Source organism: Taudactylus pleione, unplaced genomic scaffold (assembly GCF_031769625.1).
Source record: "Taudactylus pleione unplaced genomic scaffold, aTauple2 ptg002055l, whole genome shotgun sequence".
Classification (NCBI taxonomy): domain Eukaryota; kingdom Metazoa; phylum Chordata; class Amphibia; order Anura; family Myobatrachidae; genus Taudactylus; species Taudactylus pleione.
Genome location: NW_028286450.1, coordinates 278,188 through 304,631, shown reverse-complemented (window position 1 = coordinate 304,631; position 26,444 = coordinate 278,188). Strand labels below are relative to the sequence as shown.

The window sequence follows — 26,444 nt, the reverse complement described above, 5'->3', positions numbered from 1 at the left end:
ATATGGTTATCATTTGTTACTAATATCTGGAAAACTCGGTATTATGTTCTGTATCTATTTTTTTATATATATATCTTTAGCTGTTCTCTTTATTTAGCTATTAGCTAATACTGATCCGTTATGCTATTTACTGTATATTTTTATTTACTTTTTTTTTTTTGCATGTCTCTCTAAGTTTTGCTTTTTTTGTGATTGTAATTACCAATCTGTTACTTCTTTCCCCTTCTCGCCCATTTCTGCGCCCGGGGAATGCTTCTGATCCCATACAAATTCTTCTCTGTTCTTTTCTTCTTCTCTCTTTTAGGAGATTTATATCTCTCTCTAATTGTGACACTGTCAACATTATTTCTTATTTTTGTTGTGTTTTACTTCATTAGAGGGTTATTTGGCTTTTTTAGCCTGCTCCTCTCTGGATTTCTAAGTCCAACCTTTTGAGTACATTGTCCTCCTTCTTTGTAGATAGGGTTTTCGTACTCAGTCCGTTTTTTTTTTTTTGTTTGTTTTTTTTCTTTCTTCTCTCCTTTTTCTTTCTCCCCCTTCTTATTTTTTTCCCTCACTCTATTTTTTCTCTACATTTTCCCTTGCGAGCTGGGACCCTTATTTCCATTCCACTGCTGCTTCCTAGCCGACCCAAAACTAACCCAATATGCCTCTCACTATAGCTTCAATGAATGTCCGCGCCCTCAATACTCCCCAGAAGCGTTCCCACCTGTTTCGCACTATTCGATCAATAAAAGCCGACATTGTCCTTTTGCAGGAAACCCACTTCCGCTCACCAAACCACCCTTCTCTTATCTCCAGACACTTCTCCACCGTGTTTTACTCCTCCAGTACGTCTAAATATAATGGTGTGGCCATTCTCATTAAAAATAACTTATCTTTTTCCCAAGAATCTGTATACACCGATGCGGATGGTCGATACATTATTCTCACTGGCAGGCTTGGACACACAGAGGCGACTATCGCCACGGTATATGCCCCTAATGTAGGCCAATATTGTTTCTTTAATTCCTTTAAAATACTGTACAAAACGTCATATTGGCCACTTGCTTCTTGGTGGCGACTTTAACTCTGTTCTGGATCCGACCCTGGATAAGTCTTATTCTAGGACCTGCCCTTCCACTTGTCCTATATCTAAAACTCTAAATAAACATATGAAAACGGCTGGTCTATTTGACACGTGGCGCTCCCTCAATCCCTCTTCTAAGGATTACACATTCTATTCCAACCACCATCGTACTTATTCCAGAATCGATTTTATTTTATGTAGTCTCCCCATTTCCAAACACCTTACAGATGCGAGTATCATTCCTAATTCCTGGTCTGATCACTCTATCGTTACTTCCTCCCTCGATTTTTTAGATACCCCGGTCATCATGCCCACTTGGCGGTTAAATGAGACCCTTCTTAAAATCCCTCACTTCCAAACAAAAATTACAGGTGTCTTAAAGGATTACTTTGCTCTTAATGTTTCCGGCTCCGGATGTTCTCCCATGGAGTGGGAGGCTCACAAATCTGTCCTTCGTGGGCACATCATCAGCTTTGCTTCTCACAGAAATAAAGAACACAAGCATCTTCTCCGATCTCTCACAGATCAGGTTCACCACTTGGAGTCTCTCCATAAGCGCACGCCCACTGACGCTCTCTAAACAACTCACCACTGCAAAATCTGCCCTTAACTCGATTCTTTCTGAAAAAATTGAAAAAATCTCTTAGATGGCTGAATCAGCGATTCTATGAAAAGAGCAATAAGGCGGACACTCTTCTTGCCAATCGTTTAAAGGCTCGCAAGGTTGCTATGGCGATTCCTGCGCTTAAGGACCATTCTGGATCTCTTCAATACAGCCCCTCCAAAATCAATTCTATCTTTAAAGACTATTATTCTTATCTTTATAACCTTACGGATCACGATCCGTCCTCACCCCCCCTCCTCATCTCCATTACTGACTACTTGACTTCTTGTGATCTACCCCACATCGATGCTTCCACCTCTGAATCACTTAACCTCCCCATAACTGAGGAAGAGGTTACCTGTGCACTTAAACATCAGAAACCTCCGAAGGCACCTGGTCCGGACGGTCTCCCTATTCTTACTATAGAACATTCCAGAGCTCTCTAATCCCCCATCTCACAAACTCTTTTAATCAAATTTTTGAAGGTAACTTTTTTTCCCACTGATACCACCAGGGCTAAAATAACAGTTATACCGAAACCGGGTAAGGACCCCCATTTGGTAACTAACTATCGACCAATTTCCCTTCTAAATACGGATCTCAAACTTTTTGCAAAAATTTTGGCAAATAGACTAAACCCCATCCTCTCTTCTCTTATTCATCCGGACCAGGTAGGTTTCGTCCCCTCCCGACAAGCCCTCGATAACACTAGGCGTACAGTGGACCTTATACACCATGTAAACTCTTTTAAACTTCACTCTCCCCTTCTTGCTCTTGATGCCGAAAAGGCCTTTGATAGGGTCTCTTGGCCCTTTATGATTAATACTCTTCTTGGCTTCGGTTTTCATGGTAGATTTCTCCAGGCATTAGGGCCCTTTATCATAACCCATCTACTTCGGTTCTTGCAGGAGGTCTTCTTTCTGACTCCTTCCCCATCTCAAATGGCACTAGGCAGGGGTGTCCTCTATCCCCGCTGATTTTCGCTCTAATTATTGAACCCCTGGCCTGTAAGATCCGAGGGAACCCAGACATTTCTGGCATTCAAGTAGGCGACTCCTCGTATAAAATCTCTCTATTTGCCGACGATGTCCTCCTTACTCTTACCAACCCCTTGATTTTCCTCCCAAATCAGTTCCAAGAAATCTCCCTTTATGGACAATTTTCCGGTTATAAAATCAACAACGACAAATCAGAAGCTTTAGCCCCTCCATATTCCGAGGTCGTCTGTAGAGCTCCTCCGTCTTAATTTCAATTTTAACTGGCGCTTGGAATCCATTAAATATCTAGGTGTCAACCTGACAAAATCTTATCACGGTCTCTACAAGGCAAACTATCTCCCTCTGTTTAGGGCCATAGAATAAGACCTTTCTCATTGGCGCTCTCTATTTATATCTTGGACAGGCCGTATAGTCGTGATTAAAATGAATGTCCTTCCCAAACTCCTCTACCTTTTCCAAACCCTTCCTGTGGCAGTCCCTCCCCGCGTTCTATCTTCTTTACAGGCAAGTTATGGTAAATTTATCTGGAACTACAGAAGACCTCGTATATGTAGAGCAGTCCTTTTCAAGACCACTTCAGCTGGCGGCCTAGGTCTCCCCTCGTTATCCAAATACTACCAAGCCTCTAGACTTAGTCAATTAGTCTCCTGGCACTCTCCCAAGGGAACCAAACGATGGGTTGATCTTGAATCAGCACTCACCAAAACCCCATCAGTCTCAAACCTACCGTGGCTCCTCAGAAAACTCAGACCTCTCTCTATCTCGTTGGCCCCATCAGTTACTCTTACTTTATCTGTATGGGACTCTCTCGACGCCAAGTGTCTACTCACCCCTCGCCTCAGACACCTCTCTGGTTTCACCCTTCTTTTCTTCCTGGCCACTCGCCCAATATGATCTCTATATGGTCGGCAGCTGGCATCACCAGCTTTCATCACATTCTGGGCAATTTTGCCCCCCATTCTTTTACAGAGTTACGAGAGATACATTCTTTGCCGTAGTCCTGTTTCTACCAGTATCTCCAGATTCGCCACTTTGACCATTCGTCCCTCTCTTCTCTTGACGCTTTACGAAACCCCACAGCTATGGAACGCCTTTGTATTTATAGACCTGCGGAAAAGGGCTTCATTTCTCAGATCTATCATTCCATACTAGATCAGGATAGCCCACCCCTAGAGACCCTGAGTGTTGTTGGGAGATAGACTTGGGTACCTCTCTGGGAGAAGACACTTGGGAGGCTATACGCCTTAATATATCGAAATGCTCAATTAGTGTCTCCATTAAGGAAAACTCTTATAAGGTGTACACTCGATGGTATCTTGTTACGGAGCGTCTTCACCAAATATACCCTAATTCTTCTAACCTTTGTTGGAGACAATGTGGACAAGTCGGCTCTTTCTACCATATTTGGTGGTCCTGTCCATATATTGTCCCTTACTGGTCCATGGGCCAATCTACTATATCGTCAATGATTCCTTATGCTTCCCCTCTTACTGCTGCTTCGTTGCTCCTGTGTGCCCCGATCTGTCAACTTTCCAACCATGAGAATAAGTTGGCCCTACACATCTCATGTGCCGCCAAGTATCAGATTGCTAGCTCTTGGAAACAACCACTTCCTCCTACTCGTCAGTCTCTCAACTGCGTCTGGTTTGTGGCCAAAATGGAATATATCACGAGCCTCCAGCACAACACAGTGGACAAGTTTAACGCAATCTGGTCTCCCTGGTACGGTTCCCAGGGTGTGACCCCTCCTGGTCTATCATAATTATCTGCCCTCTGCTCTTTTCTCTTTTTTTTTTTCTTTTCTTTTCTCTCTCTCCCTCTCAAATTCTTTATTCTATGCCCCCGAGCTGGCTCTCTTCCTCTCCACTCCCTGATTTTTATTTATATTTTTTTATTTCTATTTTATTTTTATTTTCCCTTCTATATAATTTCCAAATTTTTAATTTGTATTTATTTATTTACTTTTCTACTCAATTATGATTATTATTTTATTTTTCTCTCTTTATATATATATTTTTTTTCACTTCTCTTGATATTGTTTGTTTCTATGTTCTGTGCTACTTTCCTAAGGAATTACAAAGAAAAAAGAGGGACAAAAGAAAAGTTCAATTCCAATATCAGTATATCATTACACTTGTTATTTATCTATTTGTATGACGAATATTTACTGTGTACTTTTTGTTCCTTAATCCCCCTTGGGGACTGCACTGTTTTTTTTCTGTTTCTCTTGTATTGATACCCCAATAAAATGATATGAATATAAAAAAAAAAAAGTAGAATAAAATCTTCATGCTGAAAACAGCGGGTTCCATATCATAAGAGCTCATCAGTGAGAGACGAGCAGCAATTGCACCACAAACCAGCACAGAGTATACTGTGCGTTACTTACAGACGTGATCTGTACATGTGCCCGAGGCAGCTGGAATCAGCAGGGTACTCCCACCGAACGGACGCACAGCTGGTTTACCGCAGTCTAAGGGGCAGATTCTGTTCAGCGCTCTGTTAGTCCGATGGTTACGTCGGAGAATTCTGGTTCTCGTAAACTTACCTGGGCGTTTAGTGGCGAGAACCGACATTCTCTGACTAAAGTGCCGGCCATGCGGCTGTTAGCGCCGCGCTAAGCCAGAAAACAGCCCCCCAGCCGGCACTTTAGTCAGATTTCTCCTCGCACCCTCAGGACGAGCGAGAAGAAATCATTTAGTCGCCCTAACAGCGCGCTGAATTGAATGGGGCCCAAGGTGTGAACTTCTTGGTGAGCATTTTATTTCTGATTGGCTCATTATAGGATAGAAGGTAATTACTATGTAATAGTGCCGAGTATCGAGGGAGGGGAGAATCAGCCCCCGTGGCAGGAAGGCAGCAGAACTATACACAGCAGACCGGGAAGTCATGGCGGGAATTACCTGCTCCAAACTCTCGTCCTCATTCAGGGTTCCCGAGACCCCATTACTGCTAATGGCAATCTCCATTGTGGCGGCTTTACTCATGATCCCATCAGACATAGTGACCCTGCAAAGAGGACAAAGTCAGACTTTAGCATTCTACACTAATGGTGACACCAACATAGACCACACACCGCTGCTCATTACACTAATGGTGACACCAACATAGACCACACACCGCTACTCATTACACTAATGGTGACACCAACATAGACCACACACCGCTACTCATTACACTAATGGTGACACCAACATAGACCACACACCGCTGCTCATTACACTAATGGTGACACCAACATAGACCACACACCGCTGCTCATTACACTAATGGTGACACCAACATAGACCACACACCGCTGCTCATTACACTAATGGTGACACAAACATAGACCACACACCGCTGCTCATTACTCTAATGGTGACACCAACATAGACCACACACCGCTGCTCATTACACCAATGGTGACACCAACATAGACCCCACACAGCTACTCATTACACTAATGGTGACACCAACATAGACCACACACCGCTACTCATTACATGTCTACGGTGCCTATGGGAAATCCCGTCCACAGATAGAAACTTAAGCTGAGTACACACTGAAAGATACATTGGCTGATCAATTAATCGGCCAATGTATCTGCTACCCGTCGGGCAGTGAGTACACCCGATATGTCGGTGAACGTCGGCATACAGCCGATGGACAGATATGTCTGCAGACACATCTGTCCATCGGCAGGTGTGTACGGGCGGCGTGCACACACAGCGGCAGCCGCAAGGAGGGGGGCGGGACACGCTCCCGACACGCCCCCTGGTAGCCGGGACCTGCAGGCAGACACAGATGATGGTTGTTCAGTGTGTATGAACAAAAACCATCTGCAGATATATCTGTATAGTGTGTACAGTGTGTAATCTGGAGGAAAGAAGTGAGTGTATGTATGTATATATATATATATATATATATATTTGTATGCATGTATATATTATATATATATGTGTGTATATGTATGTAAGCATGTGTATATGTATATATATATATATATATATATATATGTATGTGTGTATATACAGTATGTATGCATGTATATGTATGTATCTGTATATACACTGAAGTGCCATAAATCATGGGATAACAGTATGTAAAAGGTAATGGTCACTGTACTGTTAAATCTTGGAAATGCCCAGACCTGCATCAGTTGTAATGTGACACTAGCTAGGCTACATATAGCTGTTATTTTGTCATCTCTTTATCAATTAAGCAGGAAATTTTCTGGAGTTTATGACAAATGTGGTATTTGCATTTAGAAGTTGTTGTTGTATCACTGCCAGTGACACCGACCATCAGAGATAGCGGGAACCTTAGGAGAGGCCACATGAGCAGAAGAACGCACTGGTGAGCTCGGTAACACAGAGGCCTGGACGTCTATGGAAGACAACAGTGGTGGATGATCACAGGATCCTTCCCATGGTAAAGACAAACCCCCTTCCCAACATCCAGCCAAGTGCAGACCACTCCCCAGGAGGTCAGCAAATCATTATCCAAGTCTAACATACAGAGAAGACTTCACAAGAGTAGATACAGAGGGGTCACAGCAAGGGGCAAACCATTTATAAGCCTCTAGAATAGAAAAGCCACAGTCCTATAATAAACCAACCACGGCATTCTATGGCCATGATCAGCCTGTGCCAAACTGATGGAAGTATGGAGAAGGCTTGGTCTGAAGCATACCCCGTCATCTGTAACACTCATCAGCTCCTTTCCTCCAATATAGGCCCATATTCAATTAGTTTTACCTGGTGGAGTTTTTCGCCTACATTGCGTATTTTAGCCACGGAAACTTATTGTGCGCGTAATCGCGATTTGCCCTATTCAATTTCAAAAGACGTGAAAACGGAGACACGTGAAGTCAGAACAGACGTAAAGTGGTGTCTGAATCAGGGAAATCAGCGTGAACCTCCCCAGAAAGATGCGGAACATTGGGGATCAATGTAGAAGTTCCCGATTAGTCCTCATGGAACAGTTTGGGGCACTTAAGTTCGCACAATTGTCTCTAATTAGCGTCTTTACACAAGTGGTGAAGAACGGAATAAAGCAGTATTTTTAGGAGAAAATAAGTACTCCTGTCACATTTGGGGTACTTGAAAATGGGTGGAAGCATATTTAAAAGTCGCTAAAGTGCACTTTTTTCTCCACCTATTCAGACACATCTTTTTTGCCTATTACATTGCGTTTAGGAAAATTGTTACAATCGGCAATACTTTTACGCGGATTCAGACTTTGTGTACAGATTCAGAGACTCAGGCCTGTATTCATTTAGTCTCAAAGTGCTACAATGTATCAGCCACGGCTTTTTCTTATTCCAAGTTACATTGTGCTTCATATACAGACTCAGGAGCACACAAATATACAGGTGTCACATATCACATTACTCAGCGCAGTCTTCCATATACAGACTCAGGAGCACACAGATATACAGGTGTCACATATCACATTAGTCAGCACAGTCTCCATATACAGACTCAGGAGCACACAGATATACAGGTGTCACATATCACATTACTCAGCACAGTCTCCTATATACAGACTCAGGAGCACACAGATATACAGGTGTCACCTATCACATTACTCAGCGCAGTCTCCTATATACAGACTCAGGAGCACACAGATATACAGGTGTCACATATCACATTACTCAGCACAGTCTCCCATATACAGACTCAGGAGCACACAGATATACAGGTGTCACATATCACATTACTCAGCACAGTCTCCTATATACAGACTCAGGAGCACACAGATATACAGGTGTCACATATCACATTACTCAGCGCAGTCTCCCATATACAGACTCAGGAGCACACAGATATACAGGTGTCACATATCACATTACTCAGCACAGTCTCCATATACAGACTCAGGAGCACACAGATATACAGGTGTCACATATCACATTACTCAGCGCAGTCTCCCTTATACAGGTGTCACATATCACATTACTCAGCGCAGTCTCCATATACAGACTCAGGAGCACACAGATATACAGGTGTCACATATCACATTACTCAGCGCAGTCTCCTATATACAGACTCAGGAGCACACAGATATACAGGTGTCACATCACATTACTCAGCATAGTCTCCCATATACAGACTCAGGAGCACACAGATATACAGGTGTCACATATCACATTACTCAGCGCAGTCTCCCATATACAGGTGTCACATATCACATTAATCAGCGCAGTCTCCCATATACAGACTCAGGAGCACACAGATATACAGGTGTCACATATCACATTACTCAGCGCAGTCTCCTATATACAGACTCAGGAGCACACAGATATACAGGTGTCACATCACATTACTCAGCATAGTCTCCCATATACAGACTCAGGAGCACACAGATATACAGGTGTCACATCACATTACTCAGCATAGTCTCCCATATACAGACTCAGGAGCACACAGATATACAGGTGTCACATATCACATTACTCAGCGCAGTCTCCCTTATACAGGTGTCACATATCACATTAATCAGCGCAGTCTCCCATATACAGACTCAGGAGCACACAGATATACAGGTGTCACATATCATGCTGGCTTATTCTAGTCGCATTGCGTTTCAACTTACACGCATTTTCACCAAAAAAAAAAAAAAGACACCCAAAACTACCATGATAGCACAGGATCTGGCGGCTCCCTCACACCAGGCAAGTCACGCTTCCTGGCGTATTGAGGCTATAGTAGATGAATGAGGTGTGATAGAATCACTGGTAAAGTGCTAAATGGAAAATAAGTTTGTCCAAGGTTTCTGACCTATGTGTTTTAAAACCCATATTGAAAATGGTTTTAAGTTATCAGGCTTGATTTTTCGAGGGGCAGCATGGATGTGTCAAGTGTTCTAAACATCACACGCGGTCGCAGCAGGAGGTTTTTTAACGGTTTTTGAAATTGCATTTTTACGACATGAAAATATACTTGCACCCATTTTAACGTACCTCCAGTTTACGTGGAATAGTAATATTGTAGAAAAAAAATAGCTTTCTATCATTTTTAACTTTTTTTTTTTGCCCAAGATTTGCACGGCAGTTTTTCGACAAAATACGCAACTTACGTTAAAATGTTTGGGGTAATTTATCATTAGGGGGTGTCCAAAGGGTTATGAAAGAAATCCTCCCATTTTTAGCCAAAATAGGGATTTTGCATTTTTCTCCTGGTCTGGGATGGAGAAAACTTTTCTTCAGTCATTTTTTTCTCCATTTTCACCTGTTTGCCATTTTCGCTGCATTTTTGGCGTAAAAAAACGCAGTTTTCACTGTTAATTGAATACGGTCCTTGATCAGAGTTTGATAATGGGTCCTGGGGGTGTGGATGTGAGAGAGAACAGAGGGCTCCATCCACAGGGCCATTTCGAGTTTTCAGGCCTTCAGCCAGAGAGAAGGATAATTAGTTCCTGCAGCTGTGAGAGGCTAATAAAGGGTGTGTCAGGGTTTGGCTCAGTGTCTCATTCCTGGGGAGAGCAGACAGTCAGGCTTGTTCAGTTAGTGCCCAGATGGGCTAGGATGTATTTTTATGATTTCCATTTTGGAACGAAAAACCCTGGACTGGTGTGCGGTTTCCTGGCTGCTGTATGCTTGGAGGTGTCCATCTGCCACAGGAGAGGGACCTCCTACCCCGATCCTACTACAAGTGGTGGAGAATGCAGGCAACACACTGGAAATGGCAGCAACGGGAAAAAATTTACATTTGAAATATATAATAACAGACACCAATCTATTGTTTTAGACATCAGCTCTTGTGCTGTGAAGTCCATGGTTATGGAGTCAACAATACTTAGGAAAGCCGGATTCTGCTTTAATCCTACACCCAAAGATAACATGGAGGACATTGTTAAGGCCTTGCTCCAGGCTACGGCAGCTCAGCAAGAATCTACCAGGGCTCAGCAGGAAACTAACAAAATTCAACAAGAGTCCACCAGGGCTCAGCAAGAGTCCACCAGGGCACAACTATTGGCCTTGAGGCAGCCCAGAAGCAACAAGTGGCCATAGAGGAAACCTGCATGGCCATAAGAGAAGTAATACAGAAACTAGTAGCCCGGTCTGGAGATGCTTCAACTGATGTGCCAAATAACACTCTCTCCATACGGGTCAGCCACTTTCTGCAAAGGATGACCCAGGGTTGAAGCTTATCTTACTACATTTTAAAGAACAGCTCAGAGAGAGAATTGGCCTAAAGATCAGTGGGCAAGCCTTGTGGCACCCTTCCTGTTTGGAGAACCGTAAGAAGCCTACAGTATTTTGACTTGTGCCTGACTGATGTCAAAGACTATGACAAATTAAAAACAAGAAATCCTAACTCGATTGGAAGTCTAAGGGCCAAATGTAATAGGGTGAGAGTTTAGAAACAGTTTAGCAGTAAAACTCCCACTAATACATTGATCAAGTTGCATTTTCATTTAAATCTTTAGAGTTTTTTGAGTCTGAAAAACATGCGAGTTTGCCCTGTTCTGTGACTTTATTACATTGGCTGAGTTTTCTCTCACATTTTCTAAACTCTCACCCTATTACATTTGGCCCACGGTGTTTGTTCGTGCCAAACGAGTCCACCGCTGGGAATACCAAACAGAAAACCCTCCCCACTCTCAAATGTATGACCTCATCCATCTGACCACAAAATGGCTACAGCCAAAGTCTCTAACAGGACCACAGATCGATCGATTCCATGCTGTCTCTATCTACAACTCAGTGCAAGTGGGTGAGCCATGCAGACCCTAAAACAGCAGACCAATTGGTTGAAATGGTGGAGAGATATGTGGCGGCTGAGGAACTATTAAAAGTACCCCACGAGCCATAGTTCCGTAACAGCGATCTCCCGTGACCACTGGAAAAACTGTTCCAGGGGAGAAGGGTGCTGGGAGGTGGAATGAACCTAAGACTGTGGGTTTGAACCTGGAAGTAGGGCATTAGGACCAGGAGGTTCCTACCCCGTAAAAAGCTTGATAATAATCTGATACAATGTTTTCGATGTGGTGGTTTGGGCCATATTGCTACTAATTGTTCACTCACCTCTGACCCTATGCAATGTGATACTGCTTATGTCAATCGCAGAGTGTCTTTCTTTGCACAGCCTGCCTGTACGGCTGACCGACAGGCTGAGACAGATAAGCAAATGTGTATAGTCACTATAGAAATAAACAGGGTAGAGGCTCTGTTAGATTCTGGTAGCCTGGTAACTCTTATGAAAGCTGAAGTGGTGAACCCCTTAAATCGTAAGGGAAAAACTGTTGGTGTGACCTGCATACATGGGGATACTCAGTATTAGGCTACTGCGGAAGTGAACACAGAAACGCAGTGTGGTTCCGCTGTAGTCTCTGTGGGTTTGGTTCCTGGCTTGATGTATGATGCAATATTGGGGAGAGACTTTGCTCACTTCTGTTGTGGGAAAGCCTTTTTGTTACAGAAGTAAAATAACCCCGACACATTTGAGAAGGTTACTGATATAGTAGCAGTGGGGAGGGTATTCAGAGTCTGAAATGTTCCCTTTTTCTAGCATGGTTGGTGAACCAGAAGATGCTGAGAGCAGCAGTGGGTCACCGAATGATGTTTCTTCCCCTGAATAGGACCAGTTGATCGTCTGCCTGATCTTGAAGTCAGAAAAAGGAGAGTTATGGTAAAACTTACCTTTGTTATCTCTTTCTTCGTAGTCCATAGGGTCCACAGGGACACAATGTGGTGTAGGTGGGAACTTGGAGGACTGGACACCAACAGCAAAGATTTTCAATCCCAGGATGCTCTGGTCCTTCCCCCTATACCCCACCCAGAATCTGAGGGCAACTCAGTTTTGTTAAGAAGCCCAATGCAGGAGCAGGATAGGAGAGAAGGAAGACTGGTACACTGAGGAATCAACCTCTCACACAGACAAGGAAACAAGTGACCAATATAAGAAACTCATAGATACCAGGCACGTCAGGGCAGGTGCCCTGTGGACTTTGAAGAAAGAGAGTTAACAAGGGTAAGTTTTACTTTCCTTCTCTTCTTCATGGTCCTTAGGGCTCTACAGGGAGACAATGGGGATGTCCCAAAGCAGTTGCTCAAGGGCAAGAACGCTCCTGAGCCGATAGGATGCTTCCTTCGGGTGTAGGGTTCTCCTGAGAGGCAAATGTATCAAAGGCATGAAACCTAAGAAAGGTGTGTACAGACGACCAGGATAGCTGTTCAGCTGAGGTGCCACACAGGGCTGCCCACGAGGGACCCACAGAGCGAGCAGAATGAACAGATACTGTAGCCGGCACAGGAAGGTCAGTCTGCGTGTAAGCCTATGAGATAGTCATGCGAAGCCATCTGGCTACCTTTTTGTTAGCTGGCCATCCCTTCTTGTGGAATCCATATAGGGCGAAGAGGGAGTCCAATTTCCGATGGAAGTAGTATGGTCACGTAAATCTTTAGATCATGAACCACATCCAAGAGGCCTCACCTGCCGAGTGGTCTGGTGATTGAAAGGCCGGAATCACAATTTGTCGTTTAGGTGGAAACGAGAGACCACCTTAGGAAGGAAGCCTGGGCTTGTTCTTAGAACTGTCTTGTCCTGATGAAAGATTAAAAAGATTAAAAAGGAGGAGCGACATGAAAGCGCCGCTAAATCCGATACCCTACGGATAGATGCGATATCCAGAAGAAAAAGTCTTCGCAGTGAGCCACTTGACATCCACTGATTCCAGGAGTTCAAATGGAGGTTCTTGAATTGCTTGGCGCACCACTGCCAAATCCCATGGAACCACAGGAGGGACATAGGCTGTATACGGAGAACACCTTGCAGGAAGGTGTGAACATCTGGTAGAGGAGCCAGTCTGCGTTGGAACCAGATGGACAGAGCAGAGACGTGCACTTTCAAAGATGCTAGGCGGAGGCCTAGATCAATCCAGCCTGAAGAAAGGCAAAAATTCTAGATACCTTAAAAACTTAGGGGTCATAGTTTCTTGGAGCACACCACTGGAAATATGTATGCCATAAAATCGGTGGTAAACCCTGGCTGAAGCTGGCTTACTGGCCCTGAGCATGGACTAGACCACAGAGCAGGAAAATCCCTTAGCCGTTAGGAGGGATGTCTCAAGAGCGAATCCGTTAAAGACAGACGGGCCAAGTCCGGATGTAGACATGGACCCCGAGACAACAGGTCTACCCGGAGAGGAAGTTGAAAAGGAACGTCTATGGAAAGACTCTGAAGATTGAAGTACCAATGCCGTCTGGGCCAAGCTGGAGCTATCAACAGGACTGTGCCCACTTCCAGCTTGAACTTCCGAAGAACTCGAGGAAGCAGGGATATTGGGGCAAATAGGTATGCCAAATAGAAGGTCAATTTCACTGACAATGCGTCCACCGAGGCTGCGATGGGTCCCTTGTCCTGATTCCATATACTGGAAATTTGTTGTTGTGTCTTGAGGCCATGAGATCCACATCCAGAAGACCCCATTTGCCCACCAGGAGCTGAAAGACTTCTGGATGTACCTCGTGACGGCTGAGGAAATCTGCTTACCAATTGAGAACTCCAGGGATGAACACCGTGGAGATGGCTGGGAGATGGTGTTTGGTCCATGTGAGAACGTGGGACATTTCTGCCATTGTTGCTCGACGCCAAGTGCCTCCTTGGTGATTGCGGTAGGTCACTGCTGTGGCGTTGTCAGACTGTACTTGTACTGAGCAATATCCTGAGCCAGAGTGGGAGCTCTGTAGATGGCTCGAAGTACCAAGACATTGATTCGTAACTTTGCCTCAACTGGGGTCCAGCGGCCCTGGAAGGAGTGATGGCAGTCACTGTGCCCCACCCTCGGAGACTTTCGTCCATGGTGAGGAGAACTCAATCCGGGTTCCAAAAGGGGCGACCCTTGTCTAAGTGGAATGTCTGTAGCCAACAGGCTAGGGACAGGTGAACCCCTGGGGGGAGGTCCATTGTCTGGGATCGAAGTAGATGGGGTAGGCCGTTCCACCTGGAGAGGATAAGGTGTTGTAGGGGTCTTGTGTGAAACTGAGCAAACTCCACCATGTCAAAGGTGGACACCATTGATCCCAATGTCTGCATTGCAGCGTGAATTGACCCTCGGCGACTGCAGAGCAGTCTGCACATTCTGTGTTGTATTAATGAGATCTTGTCTGCTAGAAAGATTCTCTGAACCTGCGAGTCCAAGAGGGCTTCTAAATGTACCATTCTTTGAAAAGGTGTCAGTGAAGACTTTTTCCAGTTGATCAGCCACCCGTGCATTTGTTACCTGTAAATGGCGGTGAAGAATCTCTGGGGAGCTGGCCAACAGAGAGTGGTCGTCTAAGTATGGGAGTAGTCTGATCCCTTGATGAAGGGAGGCCGCAATAACTGGCATGATTTTGGTAAAGACCTGAGGGGCTGTTGAGAGGCCAAACGGTAGGGCCTGAAATTGGTAATGCTGTTGTAGGATAGCAAACCGGAGATATTGTTGATGAGAAGGCACTATAGGTACATGTAGGAAAGCGTCATGAATGTCCAGAGACATCACAAAATCCCCAGGCTCCATAGCAAGGATAATAGAGTGGAGGATTTCCATTCGAAACATGGGCACCCTGACAAACTTGTTCAGAGATTTGAGGTTGAGAATAGGCCGATGAGACTCACTGGGCTTCTGAACAAGGTAAAGGGTAGAATAATAGCCCTTGCCTTGTTGTGAGGAGGGGATAAAATTGCTGAATTCAGTAAGGACTGAATGGCTTTTCGGAGCAGCGAAACTGAGCGAATTGAAGAAGTTGGCCTCCCACCCTGGGAACCCCCAGGAAGAGGCCCACCTAGTCAGGCTGTAGGCTTGTCCTCAGACTTGGCAGGTGGCCATCTAGTAGCCCAGGCTTGTTTGGCCCTAGGCTTGGAGGTCTTGACTGATGCCTGCTGCCGTGGAAAGGACTGACCCTTAGATTTTCCTTGAGGGTGAAAGGACTGAAAGGATGACGTCCGAGGCTTTGTATTTTAAGTAGAGGGCAGCCCGCCGTCTTAGAAGGTGCCAAAGTAGTCACAATTTTATCTAATTCTGGACCAAATAGGATATCTCCAGAATAATGAAGGGACTCCAGAGCCCTTTTTGAACCTGAGTTTGTTTTCCAGTAATGGAGCCAAATAATTCGACTAGCCACTATTGAAGTGGCAGATATCCTGGAAGCCAGGAGAGCCGTATTCATAGCTACTTCTCTCAAGTAGGAGGTTGCATCTCTAATGTGAGCTATGTAGGATAGTTGTTCCCTTGAAGCATCAGGGGAGAAATGTCTCTTCTAGGGCCTCTGCCCTACTGACAATGGCTTTTGCCACCCAGGCCGTAGCCCTAGCAGGATGAGTAATAGCTCCTGTAAGAGAGTATATGGATTTGTGACGAGCTTCTACCTCTGTAGTCTCCTTCAAGGAGGTGGCGGTATAGATGGGTCGTGTTACTTGAGAATCCACTGCTAGGGGAACTTCCCGTTTAGTACAATCAGTAGCTGGAAGAGGGTAAAAGGAATTTAAACATTTTGGAATTTTAAATCTTTTACCGAGCATATGCCATGCTTCACTCATGTGATCAGACAGCTGGTCAGAATGAGGGAATTCTGGTAAAACTACCTTTTGTTGTTTATAAAGTGCGTGTTTTTTCTTAGGAGCAGGTTCATCCTCTTATATTTGTAAAATTGATTTTACAGCTCTCACAAGAGCCGGGTTATTTAATTTAGAGGGTGGCTCCTCTTCTCCTGAGACCGAGTCACAGTGAGAGAGATCTGCGTCTTCTGCCACCCCAGATGATATCTTAGAATCAGATAACTGGGTGGACTGGGAAGATAACAGAGTAGGTTTAGTAGGTAAAGGCTTCTCTTTTTGCAGCATTTGCTGAAAAACTGAAGTGGTATTAGCCAAACTCTGTACTGAGGAAGACAGTACGTCTACCCATGGAGGGGGCAAAGGATTTGCAGGGAGTACCTGCTGTAGCCATCCTACAGAGGGGGCTACCATGGGGACTGCTAAGTGGTCCACAATCTGTCATCATCTGTGAAAAGACAGCCCAGGGTGGGTCCTGAGGAGGAGACACCGGGGCTGTGGGGCCTGAGTCTATGTAACAATTAGTACAAAGACCATCCTGAATGAGGTCCTCTGGGGCTAAACCCGCTGAGCAGGACTTACAGGACACCAGAGTGGGAGCAGCAGCATCGGGCTGCTTGTTATTCTTTCCTCTGCCAGACATAGCCACAATAATAATAAAATACACAGTATGATACAGTATGCACCCTGCAGTATGTGTAATATGGCACAGTGTAGTGTGCAACCGCGCTATATAGTATGTGATAGCCCCCTATACCTACCTCTCTCCATCTGCCTGCTCCCATCTTGCCCACCTCCTTAATCTCTCCTTCTCTTCTGGCACTGTTACTTCTGCATTCAAGCATGCCCTTGACTCTCCCATTCTTAAAAAACCCAACATTGATCCTAACATTCTCTCTAACTACTGACCAATCTCTTTCCTCCCTTTTGCCTCCAAACTCCTTGAGCGTGTTGTTTACAAACGCCTTAGCACATTTCTTTCCTCTCACTCCCTCCTTGACCCTTTTCAGTCTGGCTTCCGTTCTCTCCACTACACTGAAACTGCCCTCACAAAAGTCAGCAACGACCTCCTTGCTGCTAAATCCAAGGGCTACTACTCCCTGCTCATTCCCCTTGACCTCTCTGCTGCTTGACACTGTGGACCACCCTCTACTGCTGGATAACCTTCACTCCCTTGGTCTACGTGACACTGCTCTCTCCTGGCTGTCCTCCTACCTCTCTGACCGTTCCTTCTCGGTTTCCTCTCACGACGACTCCCCCCCCCACAGCCTCTTACAATAGGTGTTCCCCAAGGTTCTGTTCTTGGACCTCTCCTATTCTCTCTCTATACGTCCTCTCTAGGTAAACTCATCAGCTCTTTTGACCTCCATTATCATCTCTATGCTGATGATACTCATATCTACCTTTCCTCACCTGATCTTTCCCCCTCTCTACTGACTCGTATCTCTAACTGTCTCTCTGCTATCTCTTCCTGGATGTCCCAGCGATTTCTCAAACTTAATATGTCTAAGACTGTGCTGTTAGTCTTCCCACCCTCCCATATAACATCATGTCCCACTATTTCTTTATTAATAGATGGCATAACTATCTCATCTAGTCCAAAAGTGCATTGTCTTGGAGTTATCCTGGACTCTTCCCTCTCCTTCAAACCACACATTCAGAACCTCTCGCAGTCCTGTCGTTTCCATCTCAAGAATATTTCCAAGATCAGACTCTTTCTCACCCAGGATGCTACAAAAACCCTTGTACATTCACTGGTCATGTCCAGATTGAACTACTGTAACCCTCTCCTCGCTGGCCTCCCCAAATCCCATCTCTCTCCTCTCCAGTCTGTGCTCAATGCTGCTGCTCGGCTAATCTTCCTCTCCAAACATCTGCCTCCCCTCTCTTACAAGCCCTCCACTGGCTCCCCTTCCCTTTCAGAACCCAATTCAAGGTTCTCACACTCACTTACAAAGCCCTCACCCATTCCTCTCCCATTTACATCTCTGATCTCATCTCCCTTCACTCTTCTGTCCGCCCTCTTCGTTCACTTAATACATGCCGCCTTTCATGCCAATTGATTACTTCCTCCCACCTCCAAGATATTGCCCGCGCTGCTCCCCACCTTTGGAACTCCCTCCCTCTCCCGATCAGACACTGCACCTCTCTATAATCTTTAAAATGAGATCTTAAGACCCACTACTTCATTAAAGCCTTCCAGCTCTCAACCTAACTTGCTGCTACATCTTCCTTTCTCCCCACCTACCCCATTCTGCGTCACTCCTGTTTGTCTTCCCCTCCCTTAAAGAATGTAAGCTCTTTTGAGCAGGGCCTTCTACCCTCTTGTGCTTCTCTCTACTGTAATTTTAATCATCTCTTACTCCCCACTAGGGCAACTAACACTTGGCTGCATATGTGGGCGTAAAGGTCGCTAATATAGCAATGTTTATTATCCATGTCCTCTATTGTATTGTATTGTATTGTATTGTATGTCACTGGTTACTTATTTGTCTATGTACTTTGTAAGGCACTGCAAACACTTGTGGCGCCATATAAATAAATGATGATAATAATAATACCTTGGTATGTCAGGGTAAATCAGTATAAAGGGAAAGGTACAAGTTGGACAATATAGAAAGTAGAGATCAGCGCTAGCACAAGTCACATACAAAAATGCAGAAAAAAACACTATATATCTGCAATTGGCACTACAATCAACTACAGAGACCACAGTGGCTGGTAGGATATACAGCACTATATAACCTGGCCCATGGGAGAGGTATACAGGGAGACAGGACCCAGCATTTCCTGGAGACTTGTGAAGCAGAAAATGGCTGCCGTGCGTCTCTGAGGGGGCGGTGGGTGAGGGAGAAGTAGCTCAGGGAACGGCTAAACCGCAGTGGAATGGCACTCTGAGTTGGGGGAGGGGCTGCAGGGAGAGCGCCTTCTTCCATGCTGACATTAACCACCTTGTCCCCTGGCCTCTAAATATGTCTCTGTGCCAGTATATTAATGCCCTGGTGGTCTAGTGTAATCGTAATCATCCAGCATCTCCTGAGACCGGAGGCTAGACTGCACAAAGACGTGGGTACCTTCAAGCGGGGGTCCGCCGTACTTGTCCCCTGCATTTTGGGCTGCAGTCTGGGGAGCTTGTTAGCTAGTCCCCCCAAGATTGATGGTAAACCAGTATACCCTGATAGTCTGTCATATACTCACATGGCAGTATGCCAAGATTTTTTGTATCAGGTGACAAAGAAAGGAGAAGATATTGTGGAACAATTGGTAGTTCCCAAGGCATATAGAAGAACAGTGCTAGACCTGACTCATGGTCACATAACTGCAGGTCACCAAGAATCTAAAAAAAAAAAAAAAGAATGATGAGCGAATTTTACAGAGGTTTTTCTGGTCCGGGGTCCATGAAGAGGTCTGAATATTGTTCATACTGCCCTGAATGTCAGTACCATGCTCCAAGGCCACATTTTAAAAGTCCTCTTGTCCCATTACCCATTATTGAGGTTCCGTTTGAAATAATAGCTATGGACTTGGTTGGACCTTTAATGAAATCTGCATGGTGCCATCAATAAACAGTATTCTAGAGATAATGGATTACGCTACCAGGCACCCGGAAGCGATACCATTGCGCAATACATCAACAAAGACCATTGCTAGAGAATTAGTCCATGTCTTTAGCAGGTTGGGAATACCTAAGGGAGGGTACCCCATTTATGTAAGCAATCATGAAAGAGTTATGTCGTCTGTTTAAAATGACTCAGCTAAGACCCTCAGTGTATCACCCCCAGTCTAATGGGTTAGTAGAGCGGTTTAACATAACTTTAACAACATGTTAAAGAAAGTGATAGATAAAGATGGAAGAGACGGAGATTATTTTTTACCTCATTTATTGCTGGTCATAAGAGAGGTTCCCCAAGTAAAAGTTGAGCTAATAATCTATGTAGCCCCAGTACAGCTGGCCACAGTAACCAGGTCTCCTATTCACCCGGAATCTTTAGGAAAGAGTAGTGATATGGTACTTTTGTTATGACTCCAAAACTTTTTTCCTCTGTCCCTACTTGCACAACAAGTGATCACAAGCAAACTGCAGGATGGAGATCATGTACTCAATATGTGCAGCTGAATGGGTCACTTGTCCGTAACCAGAGAGGATGTGACTGACAGCAATATCCTCTGTAATAGCGCTACGGAATATGTCTCCATCATATTGCGTACTGACCATGCAGCACGGCAACGTGCGGGAGCGTGCAATCCGGCGTACACACTGCACAATGTGCACGATTTGCCTCAAAACAACAAATTGGCCAATTTATCGTGTAGTGTGTACCCAGCATTAATCTATTCCCAAATCTGAATCAGGCCCAAGCTCCCTGTATATTAGGACAGAGCGCTGCATATTAGCAGGACACTTACCTACGTATAAGGACAGAGAGCTGCATATTAGCAGGAGACTGCTCCATGTGTATTAGGACAGAGCGCTGCATATTAGCAGGAGACTGCTCCCTGCATATAAGGACACAGCGCTGATTATTAGCAGGAGACTGTTCCCTGCATATAAGGACATAGCGCTGCATATTAGCAGGGACACCTACCTATGTATAAGAACACAGCACTGTGTATTAGTAGGACATTTACCTACGTATAAGGACACAGCGCTACGTATTAGCAGGAGACTGTTCCCTGCATATAAGGACACTGCGCTGCTTATTAGCAGAATACTTACCTACGCATATAGATACAGCACTGCGTATTAGTAGGGCACTGTTCCCTCCGTATAAGGGCACAGCGCTGCATATTAGCAGGAGAGAGTTCCCTGCATATTAGGACATAGCGCTGTGAACAGGTGCTGCCCCTATAAGCTAGGCACAGTATAAATGTGCAGCGTCTCCTGTATACAGAGGTGGAGGGGGAGGCCGCAGCACAGTATTTTCCAGGATATAGAAAGTGGCAGAACAGGTTTTCCTGTAAACAGAGCAGGAACACGCAGCAGCTACAGGTGTGTGCATACTGTATATATGATACAGGTGATAATGGCAAAACACTGGTGTTCTCTGTGACCAACGCGGGCGCAGTATTCACACGTCATTACCAAGCTCCTTGGAAGCATGTTAACAGTACATATGTATCTATCACATGTATGTAAGGACATATCATACACAGAAAGGTGCAGAGACGAGAGGAGATTATACGTTACCAGGTGCAGTCAGGAGAAGCCCAGCATGTAATGATTTATACAGCAACTTCAGAGTCAGCACTAACCCGTGTACCGCCCCCAGCCCCCAGACACGCCCCAACACCGCCCACTGAGAGATTACCTGCAGGTACCAAGCCGGACTCACCTGTACAAATCCCATAGACACTGTGACACTGAGATCTGACATGGTCTGTATTACATGTGATATATAGGGATCTCTGTATATAACACTGATACTGTCTGTATTGCATGTGATATATAGAGATCTCTGTATATATAACACTGATACTGTCTGTATTACATGTGATATAAAGAGATCTCTGTATATATAATACCTCTTTTCCACCAAAAACCCAGGTCCGCCCTGGGTTTTTGGACATGGTTCCAACCCTAGTCAGACCCATTTACACTGCACCATCGATCTGGGTTACTCTCAGGTCAGCCCTGTTCACACTGAACTCAGGTCGGCCCTGCTAAACCTGTGAGGTCATAAAAAGTGGGAGATGAATGCTCCACAACCACCAATCAGCTCATTTTAGACATGACCCAGGTCAGATAACCCGGGTTGCACCGTTTACACTGCACCATTACCCGGGTCCATCCTGGGTCCAACCCTGGTAGCTACCTGGGTTGGATTGCAGGGTCACTTGACCTGGGTTATTTTTCATGGACCCTTTAACACTGAGCTGCGACCTGGGTAGACCCAGCAAAAACCCAGGTTTTTGCTCTGGTGTAAAAGGGGTATAACACTGATACTGTCTGTATTACATGTTATATAAAGGGATCTCTGTATATAGGATAATTACACTGTCTGTATTACATGTGATACATAGGGAACTCAGTATATATAACACTGATACGTTCTGTATTACATGTGATATATAGAAATCTCCGTATACAGGAGAATGACACTGTGTTACAAGTGATACAGTCAGGTGCATAAATATTGGGAAATTGACAGAATTTTCATATTTTGGCCTCTATTCACCACCACAATGACTTTGAAATGAAACAAACAAGATGTGATTTACCTGCAGACTTTCAGATTTAATTTGAGGGTAATTACATCCAAATCAGGTGAACGGTGTAGGAATTACAACGGTTTCTATATGTGCCTCCAACTTTTTAAGGGGCCAAAAGTAATGGGAATATAAACTCAAAAGCAATTTCATGGACAGGTGTGGGCTATTCCCTCGTTATTTCATTATCAATTAAGCAGGTAGAAGGTCTGGAGTTGATTCTAGGTGTGACATTTGCATTTGGAATCAGTTGCTGTCGACTCTCAATATGAGATCCAAAGAGCTGTCACTATCAGTGAAGCCATCATTAGGCTGAAAAATCAAAACAAACCCATCAGAGAGATAGCAAAAACATTAGGTGTGTCCAAATCAACTGTTTGGAACATTCTTAAAAAGAAAGACCGCACCGGAGAGCTCAGCAACACCAAAAGACCCGGAAGACCACGGAAAACAACTGTGGTGGATGACAAAAGAATTATTTCCCTGGTGAAGAAAAACCCCTTCACAACAGTTGGCCAAATCAAGAACAATCTCCAGGAGGTAGATGTATATGTGTCAAAGTCAACAATCAAGAGAAGACTTCACAAGAGTGAATATAGAGGGTTCACCATAAGATGTAAACCATTGGTGAGCCACAAAAACAGGAAGACCAGATTAGAGTTTGCCAAACAACATCTAAAAAAGCCATTACAGTTCTGGAACAACAGCCTATGGACAGATGAGACAAAGATCAAACTTGTACCAGAATGATGGGAAGAGAAGAGTATGGAGAAGGAAAGGAACTGCTCATGATCCAAAACATACCACCTCATCAGTGAAGCATGGTGGTGGTAGTGTCATGGCGTGGGCATGTATGGCTGCCAATGGAACTGGTTCCCTTGTATTTATTGATGATGTGACTGCTGACAAAAGCAGCAGAATGAATTCTGAAGTGTTTCGGACAATATTATATGCTCATATTCAGTCAAATGCTTCAGAACTCATTGGACGGCGCTTCACAGTGCAGATGGACAATGACCCCAAGCATACTGCAAAAGCAACCAAAGAGTTTTTTAAGGCTAAAAAGTGGAATGTTATGCAATGGCCAAGTCAATCCCCTGACCTGAATCCTATTGAGCATGCATTTCACTTGATGAAGACAAAACTGAAGGGAAAATGCCCCAAGAACAAGCAGGAACTGAAGACATTTGCAGTAGAGGCCTGGCAGAGCATCACCAGGGATGAAACCCAGCGTCTGGTGATGTCTATGCGTTCCAGACTTCGGGCTGAAATTGCCTGCAAAGGATTTGCAACAAAGTATTAAAAAGTGAAAGTTAGATTTAGGATTGTTTACTTTGTCCCATTACTTTTGGCCCCTTAAAAAGTGGGAGGAACATATATAAACCGTTGTAATTCCTACACCAGTCACCTGATTTGGATGTAATTACCCTCAAATTAAATCTGAAAGTCTGCAGGTAAAGCACATCTTGTATGTTTCATTTCAAAGCCATTATGGTGGTGACTAGAGGCCAAAATATGAAAATTCTGTCAATGTCCCAATATTTATGGACCTGACTGTATAACACTGAAACGGTCTGTATTACATGTGATATATAGAGATCTCTCTCTCTCTCTATATATATATATATATATATATATATATATATATATATATATATATATATATATAACACTGATACGGTCTGTATTACATGCGATATATAGGGATCTCATATAACACTGATAAGGTCTGTATTATATGTGATATATAGGGATCTCTGTATATATAACACTGATAAGGTCTGTATTATATGTGATATATAGGGATTCCTGTATATATAACACTGATTTGGTCTGTATTACATGTGATATATAGGGATCTCTGTATATATAACACTGATATGGTCTGTATTACATGTGATATATAGGGATCTCTGTATATATATATATATATATAACACTGATACGGTCTGTATTACATGTGATATATAGGGATCTCTGTATATATAACACTGATACGGTCTGTATTACATGTGATATATAGAGATCTCTGTATATATATAACATTGATACGGTCTGTATTACATGTGATATATAGGGATCTCATATAACACTGATAAGGTCTGTATTACATGTGATATATAGGGATCTCTGTATATATAACACTGATACGGTCTGTATTACATGTGATATATAGGGATCTCTGTATATATAACACTGATACGGTCTGTATTACATGTGATATATAGGGATTCCTGTATATATAACACTGATACGGTCTGTATTACATGTGATATATAGGGATCTCTGTATGTATAACACTGATACGGTCTGTATTACATGCGATATATAGGGATCTCTGTATATATATATATATATATATATATATATATATATATATATATAACACTGATACGGTCTGTATTACATGTGATATATAGGGGTCTCTGTATATATAACACTGATACGGTCTGTATTACATGCGATATATAGGGATCTCTGTTTATATAACACTGATACGGTCTGTATTACATGCGATATATAGGGATCTCTGTATATATAACACTGATACGGTCTGTATTACATGCGATATATAGGGATCTCTGTATATATAACACTGATACGGTCTGTATTACATGCGATATATAGGGATCTCTGTATATATAACACTGATACGGTCTGTATTACATGCGATATATAGGGATCTCTGTATATATAACACTGATACGGTCTGTATTACATGCGATATATAGGGATCTCTGTATATATAACACTGATACGGTCTGTATTACATGCGATATATAGGGATCTCTGTATATATAACACTGATACTGTCTGTATTACATGCGATATATAGGGATCTCTGCATATATAACACTGACACTGTATTACATGTGATATAAAAGAATATCTGTATACAGGAGACTGACAGTGACTGTATTACATGGGATATATAAAGATCTCTGTATATAGGAGACTGACACTGTCTGTATTACATGTTATATACTGTAAATGGATCTCTGTATATAGAACACTGACACTGTCTGTATTACATGTGATATATAGGGATCTCTGTATAGATCAGACTGACACTGTCTGCATTACATGTGATATATAGATTTCTCTGTATATGGGAGAATGACACTGTCTGTATTACAGGTGATATATAGGGATCTCTGTATATGGGAGAATGACACTGTCTGTATTACATGTGATATATAGATTTCTCTGTATATGGGAGAATGACACTGTCTGTATTACAGGTGATATATAGGGATCTCTGTATATGGGAGAATGACACTGTCTGTATTACAGGTGATATATAGGGATCTCTGTATATGGGAAAATGACACGGTCTGTATTACATGGGATATATAGGGATCTCTGTATTTAGGAGACTAACACTGTCTGTATTACATGTGATATATAGAGATCTCTGTATATAAGACACTAACAGTGTCTGCATTACATGGGATATATAGAGATCTCTGTGTATAGGAGACTGACAGTCTTAATTGCATGTGATATATAGAGATCTCTGTATATAAGATACTGACAGTGTCTGTATTACAGGTGATATATAGTGATCTCTGTATATGGGAGAATGACACTGTCTGTATTACATGTGATATATAGATTTCTCTGTATATGGGAGAATGACACTGTCTGTATTACATGTGATATATAGATTTCTCTGTATATGGGAGAATGACACTGTCTGTATTACAGGTGATATATAGGGATCTCTGTATATGGGAGAATGACACTGTCTGTATTACAGGTGATATATAGGGATCTCTGTATATGGGAAAATGACACGGTCTGTATTACATGGGATATATAGGGATCTCTGTATTTAGGAGAATTACACTGTGTATTACATGGGATATATAGGGATCTCTGTATTTAGGAGACTGACACTGTCTGTATTACATGTGATATAAAAGAATATCTGTATACAGGAGACTGACAGTGACTGTATTACATGGGATATATAAAGATCTCTGTATATAGGAGACTGACACTGTCTGTATTACATGGGATATATGTAGATCTCTGTGTAT

The 26,444-nt window shown here is 43.5% G+C and overlaps 1 protein-coding gene across 3 annotated transcripts in view; it reads right to left on the bottom strand.

The window, feature by feature from the left end:
• Positions 1-26,444, bottom strand: part of LOC148435701 (arfaptin-2-like) — a 40,514-nt gene that overhangs the window by 8,954 nt on the left and 5,116 nt on the right. For 2 of the 3 annotated variants that reach the window (XM_088465628.1, XM_088465627.1), the window contains exon 2: positions 5,575-5,680. In XM_088465628.1, coding sequence (XP_088321754.1) covers positions 5,575-5,673 — 99 coding nt within the window. In that variant the 5' untranslated portion in view covers positions 5,674-5,680. Of the gene's footprint in view, positions 1-5,574; positions 5,681-21,382; positions 21,444-26,444 lie in introns of those variants that run through there. The other variant, XM_088465629.1, reaches the window with a different exon arrangement.